We start from the raw sequence: 22,847 nt of genomic DNA, 5'->3' as shown, positions 1-22,847 counted from the left end.
TGTGGCAGGGCAAACATCGATTTATTGAGTTGACTAAGCTGATGCTGACGGGGACCCGTGCAACCAACGTACGAGAATGCCCTTTGTGAATGCGAGAGCGATCTTACCTACGCGAAGGAGACCCCTGCCTCCCGAATGCAATCCTGGGCGGCACGCTGCGCAGCTGCTGACGTGGGCTGTTTGCTCGCTCTTGGCTTTCGTGGCTGGTTTCAACACACATCCAACACTAGCAAACGGAATGACAATGATGACGGCAATGGGAAACTCATATTAATGTTTAAATGTATAAGACGGACCAGAAGATGGAATTGTTTGGTTGTGGCTCATCTGTAAACCTGCTTTCCGTTCATGCTTTGGCGGCTACACGGCTCTGTGACTCTGTCTTGGGAGCTTGGGTCTTGGGAGAGTTCAACGGTGACGTAGCGGGCTAGAGCGTTGAGAGCGTGCCACGAGGTTCTGACGAGGGGGCTAAACAGAGGCCAAAGGCCAAAGAACTCCGGCAGGTATTCTTGCAGATCGCCTCGAGAGATTCTAGACCACGGGCCTGGCCAGGGGGCCAATTAAAACAGGCTCCCCCGCTGGCCAGCCGGTGCCAATTCAGTGGAGTGTGCTATGTAGGTATCAAACACTGAAGTAACAAACAACCGAGTTAGAGAAGATTGTTCGTTGTTGACACTTGATTTCCTCCTGTGCATCCTCCAGACGGGTGTTACGGTTGGACCGTGACGGGAGCAGGCGTATATTTGCATACAGGACTCATCATTACAGTTCAAAATTGCCGATTCATCGTTTACTTGGGTCTCACAGCGTACCTCTCTGAGCCTCTCAGGATCATGACCGTTTCGGTGCGTTGGAGCACGGCACAGCCTGCACGTCTGCATCATCCACATGCCAAGCTACTACCATGCCGGAATTAGATAGCCACAGTGCCAAGGCTAGGGGGCGTAAGTCGCTTTCGCTTACTTGCCCGTGGCAGCCAGCCTAGAATCCCGCGTATGTGCAGTGTAATTTGGCCAAGGGGAAACTGGAAACCGCCGCTTGCTGGTCAAATTCGAGTGCGAGTGCGTGTGCTACGCAGGAGGTAGGTAGGACTGCAGGTAGGTTCCCAATCCTGTCATCCTCCCGGTTTCCCTTCCCGATCGATTTGATCATCTACAACAAACCGCCACGCTCGCTCGCTGGCTCTTCTTCTTCTTTCCACTTCTTCTTTACCTTCTTTTAATTTTGGGTTCTTGGTCTTATTCAGCGATATTCCTTCTACGTCTTTAATCGTCAACTGGACTCGATCCATCGATCAGCCCAGTCGAAACATCTACGATCCGCTCCACCATATTACCCCTTTGACGAATATTTGCGGACGGGCTCAACCACAGAACAAACCCCGGTCTCAATTCGACATACCAATCCGACAACTGTTTTTGTTTGGACAGAACGGACTATACCTGCAATCGACTCTGAAATCGCGATCCAGCGATTGCAATCGCTTTGCGACCGCTGCTTGACAGTAGCGAGTCTGGGGCTGCTGCCACCCACATTTCTCCCAACACTTCGCTATCCAGACTATGTCCTCGATGGCGTCAAGTGAGATATCGTCTACGGAACCCATCAAACGATCCGGCAACGGCGACGATGCTCTAACGACAGAGCTTACTAACTCGGATTCGACGTACGAGAATGGGGCCAGTCAACAACCACATCACCAGGCGCAAGAAAGCGTCGGTGCTACTGCTATGAGCGGTGTCGCCAACGTAGCCGCTCGCGAGCAAATATATGCCAATGGGTACCACTTCCCGCCCAAATACTCGGTGAGGGAGAACATTGAGCAGGGGCTCATCGACTTCTGGGCATTTTACAACACCGGGTTCGGCTTTTTTCTCACCATATATTCGTTGAATGTTGTCGCATGGGGTGGCATGCTTTTCCTGCTGCTATGTAACGCGGCGCCTGCCATGTGTGTCCCATCCTGCAACGACATCGACTCACCGAGGCGGGTCTGGATTGAGACAGACTCGCAGATCCTCAACGCTCTTTTCTGCGTGACGGGGTTCGGACTCGCACCCTGGCGCATACGGGACCTGGTCCTGCTTCTCAAGTTTCGCTTGGGGAAGAACACGAAAGCTCTCCGCGAGTTGGCTGGCGTGCACCGGAACTGGTTCCGACTTGCGGGCTCGGAGAACCTCCCGGTCAACATCGGCCCCAAGAACATCAAGGAAACGGCGGAACAGTTCCCCGAGACCAGCGTGACTTGGCCCCTGGAGACGATACCCGAGCCGCCGCCCACTGGCATTCGCGCACCGCCTACGAAGATGTGGAAACTTGATTTCATCGTCTGGTTCAACATTGCCAACACACTTTTGCAAGTCGTTCTATCGACTTTCATGTGGGCACTGAACCGCTATGACCGCCCTAGTTGGTCCACAGGACTGTTCGTCTGCTTGGCGTGTATCGCCGCCATGATTGCCGGCATCACGATGGGGCTGGAAGGGAAGCATGTCAAGACTATAGAGGGGGTGCCGCTGACTGATCGGGATCGGGAGCGCCTTGCTCGCGACAAGGAGCTGGGGATTCCTCACCACAACAACATCAAGGACAAGGACCCGGTCGAGCTGGAAAAGAAGAAAAAGAAGAAGGCCAAGAAGGCCGGCGAGGAGAAGACAGGCTGATGACCTATTTCTAATACCCGATCTGGATATACCAGGCAGGGGGGTCACTGGGGTAAAACAGAACATACCTAGGTACACACACACGAACTATGACGACTGTAAACTCTATAGTAATGCTGGCAAACTTGGCCGGGCAGCTTTAGTGTAATACGAATAAACGAATGTCCTAATTGTTACAAATGGAAACTTGCTGCCGAAGTGGTTTGCGATTCAGTGATTTTTGGTTTCTGCTACAAAAACATGCGCGTAACTGGATCACGAATGTGGTTGTCAGTAAGTACATACCTACTGTCGATCTGGATTACCCCGGCCTGTACGGAGTATGTACGTAGGGACCCTTAGGTCGTAAAGTACCTACTGAAAATGGCGGGCTGACTGACTGATGGCCGGCCGCTGCTGCATTACCCCAGACCCAGCTGATGTGCTAGCAGGCGATAGAGGGAAATAGTGCCTGCGCGGCAGACCCACAGGGGGTTTATCAGCATGCGTTTAGGTAAGAGGTACCTCTCAGTGGCCCTGTAGGGGTCCCAGATGATGAGGAAGTGACGATCCATTGATTGCCTTATCAGTCGTCGCATGTCCACCTGCCGCCTCACGTGTTCCGAAACAGGCACACGGTACACCCCCAATCCAGCCAGTGGCTTTCCCATTCATCCCGAACAACGTTCCCCGAAACATCATCATCAGACTGGTTTTGTTGTGACGGGCCAATCTGGGTGTTTTTGTTTCTTCTTTCATCCTGCTAGACATTGTATATTTGTCAGGCTCTATACCACACCCGAACATAGAGATACCTCGGTTTTGGGACGACGCTCTACTTACAGATTACAACAGCTCTGGTAGCATCCCGTCGTCATTAGTGGTATCGGTTGTTGTAACCTACCTATCTGAACCCCCGTCTTCGGACCAATCATCACATCCCATTTCCTTACATTAGACAAGTCTTCGAAACTTGAAGAGAGGGAATTCAAACACACCTACACATACTTACACTACCGTTGTCCGTCACCATGGCGCCCAAAGCTATGGTGCCCTTCCTCGTGGGCATGATGCTGCTCACGGGCGTCTGCAACACGCTCCTCACCAAGTACCAGGACAACCAGTGCGTCCGCGACTGCGACGGGCCGAACCCCCAAGACCTTTGAGCAGCCCGTCCTGCAGACAGCCCAGATGTTCGTCGGCGAGGCCGGCTGCTGGATCGTCGTGGGGCTCATGGCGCTCTACCGCAAGTACTTCAACAAGCCCACGCTCGGCGAGAACGGGTACCGACCCCTCGACACCAGCGACGATAACGACGCGACGGTCGTCTCGAGCAACGGCGGCGGCGACGAGGAGGACGTGACGTCGGAGAGCACGCTCACCAACAATAACACTAATGGTGCGAATGCGGCCGCGGCGAAGAAGAAGCCGCGTAGGGACACCCTCGCCGGAATCCGCATCCTGCTTCTGGCGCTCCCGGCCCTGTGCGATATCTGCGGCACCACGCTTATGAACGGCGGTCTCCTGATGGTCGCTGCTAGCATCTATCAGATGACGCGCGGGGCCCTGGTCCTGTTCGTCGGGCTCTTCAGCGTCGTCTTCCTGCGCCGCCACCTGTACGCCTTCCAATGGGTCTCGCTCGTGGGTGTCGTGCTTGGCGTGGCCATCGTCGGCCTCGCGGGCGCCATCAGCCCCGACAGCCATGTTGAACCCGGTGCTGGAGCTGAATCCGTCGTCACCGGCCTGACCCGGCGGTTGGCCTCGGCGACCATGAAGGACGGCGAGGAGGCCATGCCCGAGGCGGTGCGCGTCATCGTCGGTGTGCTGCTCATCGCGGGCGCCCAGATCTTCACAGCTACGCAGTTCGTCCTCGAGGAGTGGATCTTGGAGCGCTCGGCTATTGACCCCATCAACGTCGTCGGCTGGGAGGGCTCGTTCGGCCTCATTGCTACTCTGATCATCATGCTCGTCATGCACTTTGCCGTTGGCCAGACCGATGCCGGTCGGTACGGTATGTTCGACATGGTCGAAGGCCTGAACCAGATGTTCGAGCACAAGGCCGTGCTCATCTCCAGTTTCTTGATCATGATCAGCATCGGGTAAGTTCAGTTGATCTTTTATCTATGTGGCTACATGATACTAACACTACTCTTTTCTCTAGTGGATTCAACTTCTTCGGACTTTCAGTCACTCGCAGTGTGAGCGCCACTTCGCGTTCCACCATTGACACATGCCGTACGCTGTTCATCTGGATTGTCTCGCTCGGTCTCGGCTGGGAGTCCTTCAAGTGGCTGCAGGTCCTCGGCTTCGCCCTGCTGGTCTACTTTACCTTCCTCTTCAACGGCATCGTCCAGCCGCCCTTCAAGTTCCTCAAGGTGGACGAGGGCGAGATTGAGGAGCTGCTGCCCGAGGGAGCCCATGGAGCACAACTAGGGTCGTGCTTTCCATCCTTGTCAGGCATGCCACAAGTCGATAAAGCTGGGCATAATTGACCCGTAGAGTGTCGTTGTGCATTCCTCCTTTTTACGTCATGTTGTCCGCCCAGGAGAGAGCGGAGTGGGTCTATTCATTCATTCATTACTGTTACTACTACAGGTACCACTGATTTGGTTAGAGCCACGGGCTTTCATTGCGGCTTTACTTGTGGAAAGTCTTGTCGCTTTGGGGTTACGGGTTATTTGCACATTTCCTGGCGTTCCTAGGAGTTGGGTCAGATGGTTGGGGGGCAGATTCGGGTTCGGGGTTGTGACTACCTGCCTGGCTTTGTTTTGTTTGGTGTATGGCTTTGCTGCCCCAACTACTAGAGGTTTAAGCACGATAGGTTCCGACTTTGGTTGCGTCCAAAGAGTATATAGAGAATGATACTACTATTGCATACTTACTACGTGGCCCAGGATATCGAAAAGTTGCGTGTATGTGTATAGATCTGTGCTATGACGAACAGACAGAGATGATTTGAAATGTCCTTTCCTACCTAGCTCTCTACCTATCTCCTTTACCTAGCTAGCTAGTTATCCCCTTCCCACCGCTCAACCCCCACGGGCCCATCACTCAGCACCTCTATATTAAGCCCCTCGTCCGAGTTGGCCGCGGCCATCGGAACGCCCCCCATGACCTCAACGACGATCCAGAGCCCGCGACGGGCCTGGATCAGAAGGGGGTCGAGGTCGAACTCGCGGGTCCGGAGCCCAACAGCGCCGACCTCCATGAACTCGCCCTCGTCGTTATCCTCGTCGCCCGACGCCGCGACGACGACGCGGTCCGGGCCCCGGCCCAGCTCGACGCGCAGGCGGACGTGGGGAGACTGCGCGGCGTGCCGGGGATGCTGCGTCCGCCGCTATTGCTCGAACTGCTGGACGCGCCGCAGCGGCGCGTGAGGATGACGCTGGCGCGCGTCAGGCGGCCGACCTGGACGCGGGCCGTCTTGCGCGGGGCCTCGCTGGGACCCTCGAACAGGAGCGGGGCCAGGGGCGTGCGCAGCATCCCCGCGGCGTCGGCCGCGACGGGCACGAGGCGGCACTTGTGGATGTTGGCGCCGACGCGGAGGGAAAAGTCGGCGAGCTGGCCCGGCTCGAAGGTGCTGCAGACGACGGTGTAGGTGGTGCCGGGGTCGAGGCGGGGAACGCGCAGGAGGGCGCAGCCGCGGCGGTATTCGCCCGAGGTGGCGACGATGTCGCGGACGGCGAGGGTGGTGACGCGGCGGCCGGAGGCCCAGACCAGGTCGATGTGCACCGCGAGGTCGGGGCTGTCGGTGCTCAGCAGGATCGTGAGAGGCCCGCCATCGTCGCTGTCCCGTCCCGATTTCGGAATTGTGAGGGCAAACTGGGGGTTGAAGAGGTAGGTAGCGGCCGCCGCGTTACCACCAGCTGTACGCCGCGTCCAGGAACTTTTCAACTCGGTATGGTAAAGCATGCTGTCGCGGGCTTTGGTGATGGTCAGAGGACAGCGGGAGAAGAACGAAAGTGTGAAGGCATAGCTGGGCAGGGGAAGACCTTGCTGTGCAACGACAATCGTATACGACACGCCTTTCTTGGCTTCGAAGGGGGCAAGGGTCTGAGGGGAGTCGACAAAAGGCCCACGGTAAAGTGACTTGTCGCCAAGCTCGACGCGGCAGCCGTTGGCGTTGTCGAAGATGTATAGGCTCATGAAACCAAGTTTAGTAGACACGTCCGAAAGTGTCGAGTTCGACAGCGCCCTGGCAATATCGAGCTCCGCATCCTGAAAGTGGCGGCTCAGCAGGATCCAAGCACTTCCCGAGGCCGATGCAGTCATGGAATACTGCACGTTGTGCGCAAAAGAAAGGGATAGACTTGGCGGCGGCAGCTCCCATACAAAATGGTGGTCCTGGCGTTCGGTAAATAGGCCGGGGTTCCAGTTCAAGTAAAGAGACTCGTAGTTTTGCGTCACGTCGTGGAAACTTATCCAGAAGGAACCAGGTTTCAGCTTGGTGGGATGGTCGCTAGGAGATTGGCGTGAATCGGACGACCCTATTCCTTTCCATACCAATCCAGCACACCAAGGGTTTTTGACGAGCATCCTCCTGTTTCCTTGCGACTCGGATATATCCAGGACAGCGTAGTCGTGCTCACCCACCAGACCCGATGTCTCCTCTTCGGCAAGGGACAGCCTTCCTGTCCCCAATGTAATGATCACATCGCCGTAGTCGTACGCCTTTTTAACTCTTGCCCACGTCTGGTCAAAGTCAATATCGTCGCTCTGAAGAAAAAGCTGCTGCGGAATCCAACCAGTGATTATCCACAGATCTGTTCCTGAATTGCTCCCGGGGAAGTCGTAGCCACCTCGAACTTTCAAGTAGGCCTTTTCCATCAGCGCGGGCCAGACTAGCTTAGGGTTCTGGCGATCCACCACATAAAGAGTCCGTTCGTTGTGTGAAGAAGGCAAACGGTCGTCGATGATGACTTTCCGGAAACAGCCGTTGAAGTTCATACGGAACACATACTTGCCGTTTTCTGAGACCTGCGGCTGGCCCTTCGCGGAGTCTATAGGGAACATAACGGTGGGTAATATGGAGGTGGGTCCTGGCCGAAGGTGTTTGATGCCAGCACCAAGACTGGCAACGACTGAACAGTCGGTCGTGATGTCTTGAACCAGGTCGAAGTCGTCTTCAGCCTCCATCAGACGTAGTCGTGAATATTTGTCGTCGTTTATGTTGGTCCCGCCCCCACAATGTCCCATGGTCGCTTCCAGCCAGCAAAGACCTCACGCTGGCGACCCGATAACGAGAATTCAGACGCATCACTACCCCAAGTTGTTAATTGATTTATACGTAAACATAGATCCATACTCAGCCTTACGTAAAACTGGGACCCCGAAATTCTTCTGGGTCCGGATCTGATTCCCATGGGGGGAATTTGTTCCCATGCAGTTTGGAGCCGCGGAGCAAGATGGTTTGCTCGTTGATTGGAATCTGGCGTGAGAGGCGAGGCAGCTTCAAGCGCTTTTCCACCTGGCTCACGGTATCGACAGCCCGAGCGATCTTTTTCAGTCGCTCCGCCAAAGATAACAGGTCGTTACACTTCTGCCTTAACCGTGCTTTCTCAGCGGGCACCCGGGCCGTACCAGCTGCCTTCATGTACAGCTCCGCCGCGGCGATGGCATGATCTAGAGCTTCTTGTCCTGAGCATCGCAGTGCCTGTGCCTCCCGTTTCTGGCGAAGGGTGGAATTGTTAGCGACAAAATAGCTCGTACATTTCCCCTCCAAAGCGGCTAATATATAATAGGGTTTACCTTCGCTTCAGCCTCCATGTTTCAGGAAGCGTGACCACGTAGACAAATGATGCGGAGCTGGGACGTAGGAGGGCAGAGGAGAAATAAAAGCCTCACCCATAGCAGCAGACGGCGGGATCGTGTTTGACGAAGATGGGCTGAAGGGGGTGGCACCTTGTTGGTGCCGGGTGTGCATTTCGCTTGCTTGATATGGGATTTTAGTCGCAAGATGGATGGACGATGAGCTGACAGGCCCCGCCTTGTTTGGGTATCACTGAGGCAGTGTGCATGCGCTTGGGAGGAGATTCCTGGATCGGGAAAGCATGCAGGCCGTCCGTTGCGGCATCTGCCGTGTCGACGATGGAGTATTTCTGAGGTGTTCTATAAGTACTGGAATAAGACAAGTCTGCATGCATGCTGTTGCTGCAATCCTGTTCTGCCAAGTCGTCTCAATGAGTGTGAGCGATGCATTGGATTGGAAGCTGCTGTGGTGGTATCAATTGGAGGTGTTGTTGGGGAAAGGCACTTGTCATTTTGCCGCTAACGGTCAGTTCCTCTGTACGTGTACCTAAGGTAGGTAGGTAAGTAGCATTCGAAGCAACCCAGAGTGCCAGACTGCTCGACGTACCTTATTCGTCCTAATTCAGCTCGTTCTCGCATACTCGGCCGATTGTACGCAGAACTATCGAAATATCTGCATTGCTAACGGTACTACTATTTGGGTTGGAAACCAATCATACGAAGACTACTTACCTACCTTAGATCTAGCAATCGTTGCGGCCCGCTCGCTAATTGAATGATCTGGGTAAGGTACTTGAAGACCGGAGTCACCTTGGCACAGAACATTGATTGATAGGTTGAACAGACTGCCATGGTTCTGGAAGGCATGGACGAACAAACAGTCAGGCTGGTCAGGGTGATCCTTTCTCATCTGGGCTCACCACTATTCATTCGGCTATCTGGTATTACGTCTTCTGAATCGCTGGGCAGGTTCCGACTGGGACTATCGGCAGTAGGGTCCGGAGTTTGGGCGTCTTGGTCACTCTCCAGCTACTCTCCAGCTTGCCGAGAAGCAAAGGCGGGCACCACCATCTCGATAAGATAACACTTTTATGGCCGAGGTCCCCGTCATCACACATGCAGGCGCGAGCGTCTTTCTGTAACAAGCCGTCCCGACGCCGCCTATGCCGACATCTAATATTCCACACATCCATTCCTATAGACACAAGACTGTTGACTACGAAGGTCGTTTTCATACTCAATTGAGATTTCCACTTCTAGAAAAGACAAAAAGACCCAACAAAATCCTGGTGCTCACCTTCCTGTCCCCCATCCGGTTCACTGTCGCAAACCAGCCGCTCGGCAGTTGAGGGAGCTAGTCAACGCTCTGACTTCATACCGAGGTCGCATCTCCCGCTCGGCCAAACCGCCTGCGCAAAACCCACCGCGCAACAACAGAATCGACAGATAGTGATCCCACCAACATAGGAGTTGCACCAAGACCCTGGGGATATCATAGAAAGACTAGATTTATTCAGAACGAACGCGCCGAACCCTTCGCTGGGCAAAAAAACGACTACCTTGTTCCCATCCGTACATCCATCCATACACACGTACACCATGTCCGCGCAATCGAAAGCCGCGGCGCTCCCTCCTTGGGGTCTGGCCGTCGCTGGCTCTACGGGCGCCGTCCTCGCGAACGCTCTGGTATACCCTCTAGACATGTAAGAAAAGAACACAAATGATATTATAGTCAGCGTCTCCGATCCCACTGCGCGCTCCTTCCCTCGGCTCCCCTTTTCCTCTCTCGCTGGCCCGGTCCCATTAGGACAATCGAACAAAGCACCCGTCTCTATGATAAAGTTATAGTAGTACAAAATGGACTGACCAATCTTTCTATTGCCATAACCACAGTGTCAAGACCCGCCTCCAAGTCCAAGTCAAGCGCAACCCGAACGACCCCGACCACCACCACCACCACGGCAACGAGCCGCACTACACCTCGACCTGGGACGCGATCCAGAAAATCGTGGCCTCGGACGGCCTGGCGGGCCTGTACGCCGGCATGGAGGGCGCCCTGCTCGGCGTGGCCTCGACCAACTTCGCCTACTTCTACTGGTACTCGACGGTGCGCGCCGTGTACCTGAAGCGGCCGGGGCGCCCGCGCACCCGTCGACGGCCATCGAGCTGGCCCTGGGCGCCGTCGCGGGCGCGCTGGCCCAGCTCTGCACGATACCCGTCGCCGTCGTCACGACGCGCCAGCAGACGCAGGCCAAGACGGAGCGCAAGTCCTTCCTCGAGACGGGCCGTGAGGTCGTCGAGGGCGAGGACGGCCTATTCGGGCTCTGGCGCGGGCTCAAGGCCAGTCTGGTCCTCGTCGTCAACCCGGCCATCACCTACGGCGCCTACGAGCGCTTAAAGAGCGGCATGTTCCCGTCGAAGACGCGGTTAACGCCCGGCGAGGCTTTCTGTAAGACGCCCCTCCTTTTTCTCTCCGTGCATACCTGAAAGGAGATACTACATACATCGTCGAAAGTGGCTGCTAGGGAATACTAAAAAGGGGCAAAAAGAAGAAGAAGAAAAATTGCTAACGAAATCTATCAAAGTTCTCGGCGCCATGTCCAAAGCCATGGCCACCATCGCGACGCAACCCTTGATCGTCGCCAAGGTCGGCCTGCAGTCCAAGCCGCCCGCTGTGCGCAAGGGCAAGCCCTTCAAGAGCTTCATCGAAGTCATGCGCTTCATCCTCGACAACGAGGGCCCATGGGCCTGTTCAAGGGCATCGGCCCCCAGATCCTCAAGGGGCTGCTGGTACAGGGTATCCTCATGATGACCAAGGAAAAGTGGGTTTATCTACTTCTTCCCCCTTTTCCATTCTGGATTGATTTGTCTCTTCTTGTTCCTGGAGCAAGAACGAAATTCGCTGACAATAGATATTATAGGATGGAGATACTCTTTATCGCCCTCTTCCGCTACATCCGCCAACTCCGCGCGAAGCAGCTCGCCAAGGCAGCCGAGCTGGCGGCGAAGGCTACAAGTAAGATTGCTGTTCCTCTCACGGCGAAATAGAAGAAGAAAGGAAGAAAGAACGAGAGACAGAGACAGGATGGGGGTACGTATACGATGCTAGATATTCGGACTGGCGCGGACGAGGGCATTTGATAGACGGCGTGAATGGATGGATAGGGGTTGGCTCTGAACCCGGACGAACCGACCGTTCAACCAACATGGGATGTGATGGATAGAGAAGCGCTCTCTTGCGCTTTAGATATCACGATAGGAGGAGTTCTTCGAATATGGAGATACAAGCACCCCCTCTTTCGGGCTTTTGTTTTGCGAAAGGACAACAGAGATTCGACTGCAGCATGTGGTATTGGCTTCGTTGGTATTTATAGTTTTTAGGGTTTTTGCATCGCATGGCATTTAAATAGCTTTTATGTATATAATGAATGACTCTTTTCCCTGCGGCTTCTAGGCCTGGTTTCTCACTCTACGTTAAGCACGGTACTGGGTCTCTCACCAACATCGATTTTGGCACTTGTGTGAACGGTCTGGCCGCGAGATACTGACGTGAAGCTGTGCCTCAGTCTCCCTTAACTGCAAGTGAGCTGGCAAGACTGTGTAAGTTGTGACAAAGAGTAGACTGTTGCCCTCTGCTTCTATCCCAATGGTACAAGAGAACAGGACCCGGTAAGCGCAAGAAACATATTCGAGACTATAGGACAATTACGTGAAACACATATTGCGGACATGCATGATTTCTCTGCCTCGTACCTATGCAAAGTAAATAGTAGACACTTATATTTATGAGAAACTGGAAAAGACGTTCCCCCTTCTCCTGCTGCTTAGTCAAGATCAGCATAAAGACACGATGACAGGCAAGGAGCACCGCCAGGCCTACAAAACAATTCCTGTTATCCTTTCCCTTGAGAAGTCCTAAACGCCAAACCAATGCAATTTCCCGCGCAAGATCTCATTTACCCATAGCCCAACAGGACTCCGGTCGAGTAAGCCTTGGGGGCTTCGAGGCCTGTACCAACAAGATGAAACAGCGGCCAGGCAGCCCCCCATCCCTCTAGCAGTGCGCCCAGACGCTGCTTTCAGGATGTAGTATATACAGCGCCATGTCCCACCCAGACCAGGGGCGACGCAGGCGAGTCTCGACGTGTAGCTGCGTGAAGCATCCCCTGGAGCTTCTTTCCGCCTCTTCCTCAGCTTACATTGCAAAGCAGCTCGGCCTCTAGGATAAATTTGCCCTCCTTGTACTTCTCGCTGGACTCATATGCCTTATCGTATTTCCAACCAACGACTTCCTTACACTGGCGGCAGCTGATGTCACGCACTACGTGGCGTCCCGTGGTCATGTTACGCTCGGAGGCCTCGCCGGCGTCGGTGTTGACTACAGTGTTGAAGAGATAGGCTTTTCCATGCTGCCCTCGGAAGTTCTGTTCGTAGAGGAAGGTCGGACACATATTAGCTTACAAGTATCCCAGCTTGCGATTGCGTGTTTGCGAGGGCTCGAGTTGGGGAAAGAGTAGGAGGAAGTAGGAGGATGCGGGCGGGCAGGGAGGTAGGGAGCCATGTTCTACCACGGCGGCAACGATGTAAGTGGAGATCAACTTACCCGGCTTATGATATCGTCAGCATTGGCAAGGTGAGCCTTACAGTGCTTGCACCCATAGATCTTGCTGCTACTGAGATATGTATTGTACGCGAGCCCCATGTTGAAGAGATGGTGATAGGCAAGGCAGGTACGGGAAAATCCGGTTTGCCAAGGGGTGCTTAGGGTTCTTTTTAAGAGTAGTGTGCAAGTATGTATGCTCCTCTGGGATATTGTTTGCTGATATTCCCCCGGCCTCGTCTACGGGGCGGCAAATGTCTCTCTAGGCGAACCAGGCTGTATGTAGTAGATCTATCAGTCACTGTGGACGACAAGGCGGGGAGTGTCGGGCGGTTCGACCAAGATAACGACGAAGCTGTGGGCGTGGATAACGACAGCTGTGCTTCAAGGATGTAGGCAGGTAGGTTGGTAGATGCCGAGCTCCTTTCCCCGATTATCGATTCGGCAGATCAGGAAAGACAGGCAGGCGTATCAGGAACGCTGTAAGGGTCTTTGGTTTCTTTACCCAGAGTCGGTGGAGAAGGCAGTTGTAGAGAGCCGACAAAGGCTGGAATCGATGTCGGAAGCAAGCAGTCGCTGAGGCCTTGGGGTTCACATAGGCTTGTTCGTTCAGCTTACGGCGCAGGCAGAGGTGGAATAGACAGACGAGAGACTTGACGAGACGAGACGAGACGAGCGAATAGGAAGTAATGGTCACAAGGGCAGGGTTTCTTTTCTTTCTCAAGTCGGGTAAAAATGGTTATTGTAAATATTGACAATGTACAGTGAGAAGGTTTGAGATGGATATTTTCACGCGCGAACAGCCTTTGCTTACCTCGTGGATGGGAAAGCTGTTGTCGTCCGTTGGCGGGGGATGGAATGATGCACTTGCGGTGATAAGATGGGTTGACGCAAGAGAGTTGGAAGAAGCCTGGGCCTGGCCTGGCCTGGCCTTGCTGGACAGTGCCCCCCGGCTGTAGCCTGCAGCCCAAAAAGAGCTCGAGCTGATTTTGGTAGCTGGCGGCGGCTGGCCCCCGATTGCGAACCTCAGCTAACCTAAGACATGCGGTCATTTGCCTTGTCACTGCGGGGGTAATCAACAGCCCCCCCCCCCCCCAGACGTATGCCAAGCCCCAGGTTTCCTGTAGGAGGTAATAATGTCGCGGCCATCTGAGATAACCACCACCTGACCGTATCGTGTCAACTGTCGGGTAATTGCACTACCCAACGATACGAGAGATGGGAAGCGAGATTGATAGTAACGTGCGGACCTCGATACAATCTCCCGGCAGCTTTCAGCCCTTGGGATCTGGGCATATATCAGGTGGGGCGTCATCTCTCAATTCCAAGTACCTAGGTAGATAAGCAGTTCTCCGAACTCCGCCCAGAAATAACTCCAGCTTGGATGGGTTGATCATAAAGAAGCATCTCATCTCGCGCTTACACTCGACACTCGAGACAAGAATGTAACCGTCTGCCTGGATTGAGTCTAGGACTAGATGTAATAGTTGGCTTGTCTTGGAGGTGTGTCTAGCCCGGAGAGATATATATGTTACAACTACCAAGTCTGTAACTCAACCCTCGAAATAACCCACGCCGCCAAGACGACGCAAGGGATGCGCCTGTCTGTTCGCAAAGTTCGTCAGCATCTGATCCGTTCAAGGGTCAGCCCCTGAAGCGAAATGCGGTCGTCTATGTTTAGAAACATCATCCGCCAATTTTTGGAAAGGTCGATTCGAATTGGGCGGGAGCATCCTTGGAAGGTTGTCAAATGGCTTCATATTTCTCCCAAATCAGACACCCTAGAACGGGCTCTCTGATATTCCTTGCAAACCCAATTCTCGAAACACTCGGCAGGAACATGCTTTGTTGGTGCCAACCTGTCATAAATCGGTCTCGTAGTAGCCGTGGGCGAGGTAATCAGGTCATACAAGTCGGTGCAAGTCACAGTAGAGACGAGATACAAGAAAATTTGGTAGTATGTCGATCGTATCATTCATGGTATTTTTGTGTTTGTTCTCGCACAGGCATCTAGATATCCGTGACCTATTTGCAACTCGACCCAGCCCCCGAACAGGGGGCAGTAGATACAGGCCTCTTTGACCACAAAGAGAGTCAGGGTCTTCTTCCAACATGCCCAAATCAAGCATATGTATGTAACAGGGGGGTTAGCAGTCCGTTTTATTTTTCCAGACCACAGTAATATGCACAACGAAATTTGTAAAAGAAAGACGAGAGTCGATCCAAAGAAAAAAAGGGGGGTGTTAGAAGCCAACAATGTACACAAATCGCTTCGCCAATTCCCAAAAACCCATTCCACGCCATACATAGTAACAGACGAGTCAACAAGGCTTCCGGCTCCGAAAGCAAAACCTTGACTTCTTCACCAAGTAAAGGCTTCATCCACAAAGTCAATAGTACCGTGGTACTGTCTCTTGCGTACAGCCGCGCGCACTTCGTCGCTTAGTGCTCCGGGGCCACAAGTAGACACACCCATGGCGCCGACTTGGTTCTCCATCTCAATAGACAGCAGGGTCTCGATGTTGGGTCGACCCGGGAACATCTGAACCGTGGACGAGGGGCTGTGGATCTCCTTGGTAGATCGAGGTCGGCTGACGAAGAGCATGATACGCAGGCACTCGCGTCGCTTGTCCATGGCGAGAATCTCAGTCATCCAAGGTCGGATCCACTCCAGATGCTCGGGGCTCTGGATGATCCATACGAGAACAATCTTGCGAGTAGCGACGGTGCCGTTGGCGTAACCAGCAACGAGATCGCGGACGTGAGGTACTTGATGGGTGATGCCCACACCACCGGCGAACAGCATGGCTGTGCCGTAGGAATGCATCATGTGCAGGCCACCGTAGGGGCCCTCAGCGTAGCAGGTCGTCCATAGGCGGCCATCGGGGGCAGCAGCAGCACGTTCGTACAGGTTCTGCGTCATACCAGTACGGGCGCGGATCACGTAAGAGTGGCTGGTCTTGCGCAGGGCTAGGATATCCTGGCGGTTCATGGCAAGCTTCTCGTCGCTCAGATCCTCTGCCTCCTCGCTCCACGCGATCGAAAAGGGATGCGATTGCCAAAGGCTGATGGAGGGCATGTACAGGTAGGCATGCTGGCCAGCCTTGAAGGTCCAAGGGCGAGCCATGGTAACAGTGACACGGCAGGCGTTGCCAGGGAGCGCTTCAACGAGAGCCTTGGTGCCACCTCTGCCAAAGTTGCTGTAAGCGATGCGACAGAATCGAGCGAACCGATCAGCAATCCAGATAGGGATGACAGGGATGAGCCACTTGATCTGGGGGTACTTGTAGATATCCAAGTGGTACCAGAGGCCGACGATGGAGATGATAGCCAGGAGAATGTGCATGATCTTGAACGTCTCGTAGAAGGCGTGTCTTGAGACGCTGGCGGCCTGAATAAAGATGGCTACGAATGCACAAGTAGCAATGAAGCCATAGAGGATGAAAGGTGTCGACCAGATGGAATCGAAAGCCTGGCTCCAATCCTTGGCATGGGCAGAGACGGCCAAGAAGGCCATGGTGTGAGTGACAGCCTCCAAGGCGACAATTCGGCCGAACCATCTGTGCATGAGGTTGAAGGTGTCAAAGGAGAATCCCAACCATGTGATAAGAGGGTTGTTCCTGCCGGCCATGACAAACAGAGGAATCTAAGGGACTATTAGCAAGTGGCACCCATGGATCGTTACGAATTAGCTCAAGCTGGACTTACCATGTTGACAACAGCCAGAGTACCGCTTCGATTCCGCAGCTGCTTCCCTGCGCTGGTGTAGTCGCCATCGAAGGGGATATCGATTACACAGAAAGCAACGTTTGTGCTCAGGTATGCCAGAAGAAATAGGAATTGGAATCGCGTAGGCAGTGTGCCCATGTTGGCAGCACTGCTGAGCTGGAACTCGCGGTTGTGGCGCTTGCGGAACATGGGAGAATACAAGATATTCTTCTTGAACCACGACACCTTTCCTGAAGCCTTTGCAAAGTAGTACTGTGTGTCGTTTGTCAGGCCAGTAACGGTGCGCACGTATTTGGTGAGTTCCGTCCATATCTTCCAGATGATGAAAGCGCCCGAGACCGCAGCGCAGATGAAGATGAGGTAGTGAGATAAGGCGTCGTTCTCCATGCCTGGCGTCCATCCCTTGGCCTGACCAGAACCGGCAGCAACAGCAGTGCCCTTCTGCGCCGTTGGCGGCGCGCCTGTCGAATTTGTCGCGTTTGACATGATGTCGGCGTTGTGAATTATATGCTGTTATGTAAGCAACTGTGAGAAGATGGTGTCCCGTCGGGCGGTCGAGGTCTAGGCCCGGTGAGTTCTAATAAAGAGCACGTGCTGAACAATCGTGCCTTTATGTCCTTTGTTTTTTGGTTTTTTTTCCCTATCCTTCTCCAGTTGATACAATGTTGATAATGGCTCAGGTCCGATGAGGCATGTGAGGCCGGGTCGGACAAACAAGGATCCACTTCAAGCGGAATGAAGTTGAATTGAAGGAGAGGAATCCACACAGCCAGCTGCGTGCAAATGAGGGCTTGTGACTTGTTTAAGTGAGTGGTGACGGCAGTCAAAGGACCTAGTTGTTGGCCCGGGCGGAAATAATCAAGCAGAAGACAGTTTGTCTAGCAGAACATGAAGCCCCGAGAACTGATCCGCAATCCCAAGACAGAGTGAGCGTATCTCGAGGGGCACGGTCACAACAGTATCTTTATCTTGCCCGATAAAGTCAAAGCCACCTGGAAAGAGGAAAGAGTTTGGGCGATTGCACCAATGAGTGTGAGAATGACCGGTTGTCAAGAGGGAAGAGGGATCGGACGACAGCAACCGAGATCGAAAGGATTGAGTAGATGCCCGAAAGAAAAAGGGTCGAAAGTCTATCGGGGTTTATCGAATGTTGCAGGAGTCGGAGGAAAATCCCAACGAGGCGGAACCGGTAAGAAGGGGAGGAGAGAGGAGGAAGAGAAGAAAAGGGTACGTAAGAAACGTAGACGAAGTGAAAAGTGAGGTAAGTAGTAGCACTGGGCTAGTAATGCAAACACAGCTTGATCTGCTCTGAACGGGCTGGCCAAGGAGCGCAACAAGGACGGGTTGCCGCCCAGAGATATACGAAATAAGGAGGTAATCAAAGGCCTTCCCCAGTTTACTCTGGATTGATTACTCTCGTGCGTGGATTAGGCGGCTCGCTGCCGGTACCCTAGCATCCACACCTGGGCAACTGGGCACACTGGGTCTGCAGCCAGAAACAGACGCAGGAGGGGGGGCAGTACTGGGCAGTAGAGCCTGGGCAAGGTACTGGGCAGGCACTGTCACTGGGCTCAGGGCTGCTGGCCAGAGTTCATGACCGACACACTGCTCCACCCGCGTGTCCACAAGGGACCACCACTGCACAGAAAGAAGAAACTTGAGCCGCTAGGTGGGATCAACAAGGACCTGCTGGGTCTTGCATCTTCGTCCAGGTACCTACATCCTTGGGAGCTGCTTGGGAGCTCAGGGCCTGTAGCCCCGTATCCATGCTCCTCCCCTGCTCCATTGAGGCGTCCATTTGCCATTACGGAGAACCCGCACAATTGCCGGGGTTAGGTACCTCGCACCTCGCAAGCTCTCCGAAGGAGACCAGGTTGCCATCTGATAACACTGCCTGCACTTCAAATTGACAGAACCATGGCATGGCCTGGTCAGTCAGGGCCGTTGTACGTCAGAGGCCATCCGAAGGCGTTGGTTGTGGGAGACATATTGGTTTCTTCTTGTTTTAAAAGAGGGAAAAGGAAACACAGCGTTACCGCCCCCGGCTCCTACACCTTGTTGAGCTGCAGCCATCATCAGAAATTGCTGCGCACAGCATGTACCACCATTGCGTACGTACGTCGCAGCCAGTCGTCGTACACGCTGGCGAAATACGAGGCTTGCTCAGCTCTGCTAGCCAGGGCATTTTGCCTAATCCGACTTTAGACTGAAATCTAGTGCACCTTGACAGGGAGCGGCTGCATAACTCCGTCACCGTTTATGCTCTTATGCAAGGTACGGGCCTTAGCTCTTACCTACCAGCTGACTGTGCCTAAGGCCCTAAGCAGCGCCGCCAGAAATCCTCCGACTCGACTGCTTCGTCCTCTTCCACTCACCACTGAATGACTGACTCGCTCGTGTTTGCAAACCAACCCCATCTGGCAACTGGGCTGCCCTGTCGCACATTACAGGGTCAAGCCATGCCGAGAACTATCACTGAGCCATGGAGTCCCTGGACTGGATTGATGCCAGTGTTATCAGGTGGGGTGGGCAACTTGTCCATCGCATGACGAGGGCCCTGTTCGTTACAACAATGCCCCCTCTCCCTGTTCCTCCCCCGGCCACCAAGCCTTTTCACCCTCCACGAATCAGCTCTTGTATTCGGCAGAGCACTCGCCTGCTCCTGGCCACTCAGTGACGCCAGTCCAATGGTGGGCGTCCGGCGGAAGCGTGGGCTGCAAGTGTGGCTGGCCTGTGAAACAGTTTAAATTTTGCACACCAAGACATGTCCCCAATAAATCACAGGGATCGGGACAAGAGCATGGCCAATGAAAGCCCAATATACATGCAACCCCCAGATCATTCTCCAGCAATCTTCTTCCCGCCCAGATACAGAGGCCAATCTGCGCGTGACGTTCAACTGTCGGAAGGGGTTGCCTGGGTGTCTGACTGTCTGGCTGTCTGGCTTTGTGGTGTGAGTGGTCTCGGCTTATGAGATCCTTTGAAATCTATGATGATCGCTGCGCGAGTGCGAAGCTACAGGCGGCATGCGGCATATGTAGCCCGCTGGTCACAGCTCTATCACAGCGCTATCTACTACACACACACGAACATTCCCGTTGCCCATCCCCCGCACCTATCCTTCCCCCTTGCGGACATTGATCCCATCTGCCTATTTTACTGCCTCCACTGCTCTTGGTCAAATTAATATGGGATATCTATGTGAGATGCCAAGCCGTTGCCCAGATGGAGGGATCAGATGTCACTAGCCGTGCGGTGGCTCGATAATCGGATGGATCCAAGACTTTACAACAGGTATCGTCGGTGTCGGGTCCGGGGGCGCAAAGCGTTGGCGAAAGCTTCCAAGCTCCGCTGTGCACGACTATTTCAAAACCTGCCCAGCAGCCTGGGTCGATTTTCACTTCTGCAGCAAAGCGCGGGCTTTCTGGCTTGTGTATGTGTGTGGCAGCAGATCTGCGCTCTAGGCCTGAGGATCATCGTTTTCGTCTGAAGCTGTCTTTGGAAATCCACAGAAGCCACCTCCTGTAACGTGTTTGCGGATGCTTCTTTGGGAACCAATCGTCTTATTATCACCATTCCTCCTACAAGGCCTCTGTACGGGGCCGAGGATTCCTTTTCCTCCTACCTGGCAACTCTGCCGTTTCCAAATCGTGCCAGGGAACCAAAACTGCTCGACCGATGAGCCCGCCTTTTCCAATTGCGTACGCCAGGCAAGTCAAGCGTCAAACTCAAAAACCTAAATATGGCACCACCACCAGCCCTTTGGAACATTCATACATGTATGTACCTTGCCCTTGCAGGACTGGTAACGCAAAGATCCTGGCAGGCTGGCAGACTGGGAACAATCGCCGTCGTCCTTTCGCTCATTTAGAAAGCCCGACTAACATGGGAAGTCGAGACGAGGCAATGGCAGGTGGAGTGATCTTTTGGGGTGTTGCAGATCGACCAACGTTTGAACAGGTCCCTTGGCGAAACCACCAGCTGTGGACATGAAAACAAAACCTCTGATATCCATTTGCCATGCTGCCAGCGCTACATGCTTCCCGGTAGGTAGTCGCTCAGCGAGCAGGCTTTTAGGGCAACATCCACTTAACCAGCCATAATGTCTCCCGGTTTAACCTACGATATCGAAGCCGGTCGGGACGGCGCTCAAAGCTTGGTTGCTATAGGCAGGCGCCTAGACCAGGAGAGCATAGCTTTTGGACGTTTTAAATCGCACTCGTTGGTTTTAGCCAGATCTACTTGCGTTCGACCTCGGATGATTCGTCGTTGATTGGGTGCGGTCCGCTCGAGGAAATAGAAACGGATCGCATTTTGGCCTTTGGGGGTTTCGCGACTGCCCGCCGGCCCGCCGCCGCCGAACGAATGAGTCAATACAAACCGTATCGTGACCACTCTATACCCATAGTGCTTCCTTCTTTTTCTCTATCACAAACGCAAACGACCAACCGTACGATGGATGTATCAGAAACCCGAAAAAGAAACGCTCTGATAAGATACATTCCATCGGATTTACCAAACAGACCGCCCTCTAGACCTCCTGCATTCGTACAATCAAAGCTCAAACGCACAAGCGGTGGGATTGTGACTCTTGGACACAGGACAGTGATACACGATGTTGCTTGTGCAAGTAGGATCAAATGGACCCTGAGCAAGGTTGTACATCCTTCAGCCGCAATAACAGATGTGAATACTCGAATAGAAGAGTAGTGCCAAGCTCATATTTCCAGTGTGTTGCCCTTCTCGGCCGGTGAATAATTCACCGATTGGAGGCAGCGGGCAGGGCGGGTCTGCCTGCATTCCTGCCTTATTACCCTCCCGCCTTTTTGGTGTTACAAGATATCGGGGAGCACGACCGAAATGGAGCACTCCACCGGCGCTTCTGGTCTTTTCTTTTCTCCTCTTTGCATACCTATACAATTGACTGGCTGCTCGTTCGCTTGCTTCGCTGTGTCTCTGACTGTTTTTTTTTTTCTCTTTTTTTTCTGTGGCATCCCTGGAGACACAGAACACGACCAACGGGCTGATGCTTGTGCGCGTCTACCTACGGCGAGACGGTCGGCCTTTTATTGGGTCTCCTGGGGAAACGGAATCCGCCAATGACGGGGCCCTAGGGCAGCCGCCGGGAGTTCCCAATCTCTGGTAACGAAGAAGGGAATTCGCATCGTTCGCAAATCACCGCTCGGCTGATGATCGACAGCCACAACCCGCAGCTCCTGTAACGTCGCAGTCGTAGCGACGTTAGGGGGAGATTGTGCTTGGGCAAATTGGGAAGAAGATGGAGGAGGTAGATCGGATCACCCACAGACATTTCACGATGCTCGGCACAGGGGGTTGTTTTGGAAACTCACTCGAGGCAGGTTGAGACGAGACACACACACAATGACGACGGGTGTGTGCGGGTCCCCTCCCCAAAATTGGAGGCTCTACTCTGCCTTGTCGCCAAGTATCTGACAGCTGAGTGCATTATTCAGACCTCTGTCATCCTTTTATCCCGTCTGAAGTTCCAACGGCGCGGTAAATCCAAACACAGCATTGATTGACACGTCGTTTCAAACATCGTGCTGCTCGCTTCGACTTGTACGGTTATCGTGTGGGTGGAATCGCATATACACGCTCAACATGCCCACGATATGGGGCCCTGCCATGCGATTTTGGTAGCATTCGTGCACTTGCCTCCTCGTCCATGCCGAAAAAGATGCTGAGCACGGTTTCAGATGCTTGGCAAAGCACCCGAAAAGAGGAACCATGCTCAGCTCGTTCGACTCATTCATATCCACTCAGCCTCGTCACTGTCACCATTTACATGTATGTGTAATTTCTGAGTAATCCTCGGTAGGCATCCAACTGGTTGGGTCGGCGTGTGTGTATCTTTAGCAACAACAGCCACCCCTTGCAGGCGACAGCCGACTGGACGGGGCCCCCATTTCGAGCATGCGGCTCAAAATATGCAGGATTGCTTGTTGGGACTTTGCAACTTATTCGCCCCTTTTGGGAAAGGCGCCCGCCAATGCATGGACGTTCGTCCATCCACAGCCCACCACATCGTATCCAAAGGGAAGAGCGATATTGACTGTGACGATACGCAGATTGTTTTAAAATACATATTACCCACTCCCACTCTCCGA

At 53.7% G+C, this 22,847-nt stretch overlaps 6 protein-coding genes across 6 annotated transcripts; 3 read left to right on the top strand and 3 right to left on the bottom strand.

The window, feature by feature from the left end:
* Window positions 1-1,571: 1,571 nt before the first annotated feature.
* PG997_002326 (uncharacterized protein) lies at window positions 1,572-2,663 on the top strand (the record flags this gene model as incomplete). The annotated part of the gene is made up of 1 exon (XM_066806641.1): window positions 1,572-2,663. One exon carries the CDS (start codon window positions 1,572-1,574, stop codon window positions 2,661-2,663), a length of 1,092 nt encoding a protein of 363 aa, XP_066673937.1.
* A 1,010-nt stretch (window positions 2,664-3,673) lies between these two features.
* On the top strand, window positions 3,674-5,134 carry PG997_002325 (uncharacterized protein; the record flags this gene model as incomplete). The annotated part of the gene is given in 3 exon segments (XM_066806640.1): window positions 3,674-3,750; window positions 3,767-4,741; window positions 4,804-5,134. The coding sequence occupies 3 exon segments, from the start codon at window positions 3,674-3,676 to the stop codon at window positions 5,132-5,134; spliced, it is 1,383 nt and encodes a 460-aa protein (XP_066673936.1).
* Window positions 5,135-5,649: 515 nt separating this feature from the next.
* PG997_002324 (PALB protein) lies at window positions 5,650-8,408 on the bottom strand (the record flags this gene model as incomplete). The annotated part of the gene is made up of 5 exons (XM_066806639.1): window positions 5,650-5,967; window positions 6,027-7,772; window positions 7,829-7,901; window positions 7,958-8,310; window positions 8,391-8,408. The coding sequence occupies 5 exons, from the start codon at window positions 8,406-8,408 to the stop codon at window positions 5,650-5,652; spliced, it is 2,508 nt and encodes an 835-aa protein (XP_066673935.1).
* Window positions 8,409-9,989: 1,581 nt separating this feature from the next.
* On the top strand, window positions 9,990-11,199 carry PG997_002323 (uncharacterized protein; the record flags this gene model as incomplete). Its single annotated transcript, XM_066806638.1, has 4 exons — window positions 9,990-10,093; window positions 10,284-10,497; window positions 10,557-10,839; window positions 10,976-11,199. 4 exons carry the CDS (start codon window positions 9,990-9,992, stop codon window positions 11,197-11,199), a joined length of 825 nt encoding a protein of 274 aa, XP_066673934.1.
* A 1,381-nt stretch (window positions 11,200-12,580) lies between these two features.
* On the bottom strand, window positions 12,581-12,841 carry PG997_002322 (yippee-domain-containing protein; the record flags this gene model as incomplete). The annotated part of the gene is made up of 1 exon (XM_066806637.1): window positions 12,581-12,841. The coding sequence occupies one exon, from the start codon at window positions 12,839-12,841 to the stop codon at window positions 12,581-12,583; it is 261 nt and encodes an 86-aa protein (XP_066673933.1).
* Window positions 12,842-15,352: 2,511 nt separating this feature from the next.
* On the bottom strand, window positions 15,353-17,205 carry PG997_002321 (uncharacterized protein; the record flags this gene model as incomplete). The annotated part of the gene is made up of 2 exons (XM_066806636.1): window positions 15,353-16,636; window positions 16,699-17,205. The coding sequence occupies 2 exons, from the start codon at window positions 17,203-17,205 to the stop codon at window positions 15,353-15,355; spliced, it is 1,791 nt and encodes a 596-aa protein (XP_066673932.1).
* Between the last annotated feature and the right edge of the window lie 5,642 nt (window positions 17,206-22,847).

This window comes from Apiospora hydei (assembly GCF_038363865.1).
Source record: "Apiospora hydei strain CBS 114990 chromosome Unknown utg000003l_segment0_segment0, whole genome shotgun sequence".
Taxonomy (NCBI): Eukaryota; Fungi; Ascomycota; class Sordariomycetes; order Amphisphaeriales; family Apiosporaceae; genus Apiospora; species Apiospora hydei.
This window is presented reverse-complemented; position numbering and strand designations above follow the sequence as displayed.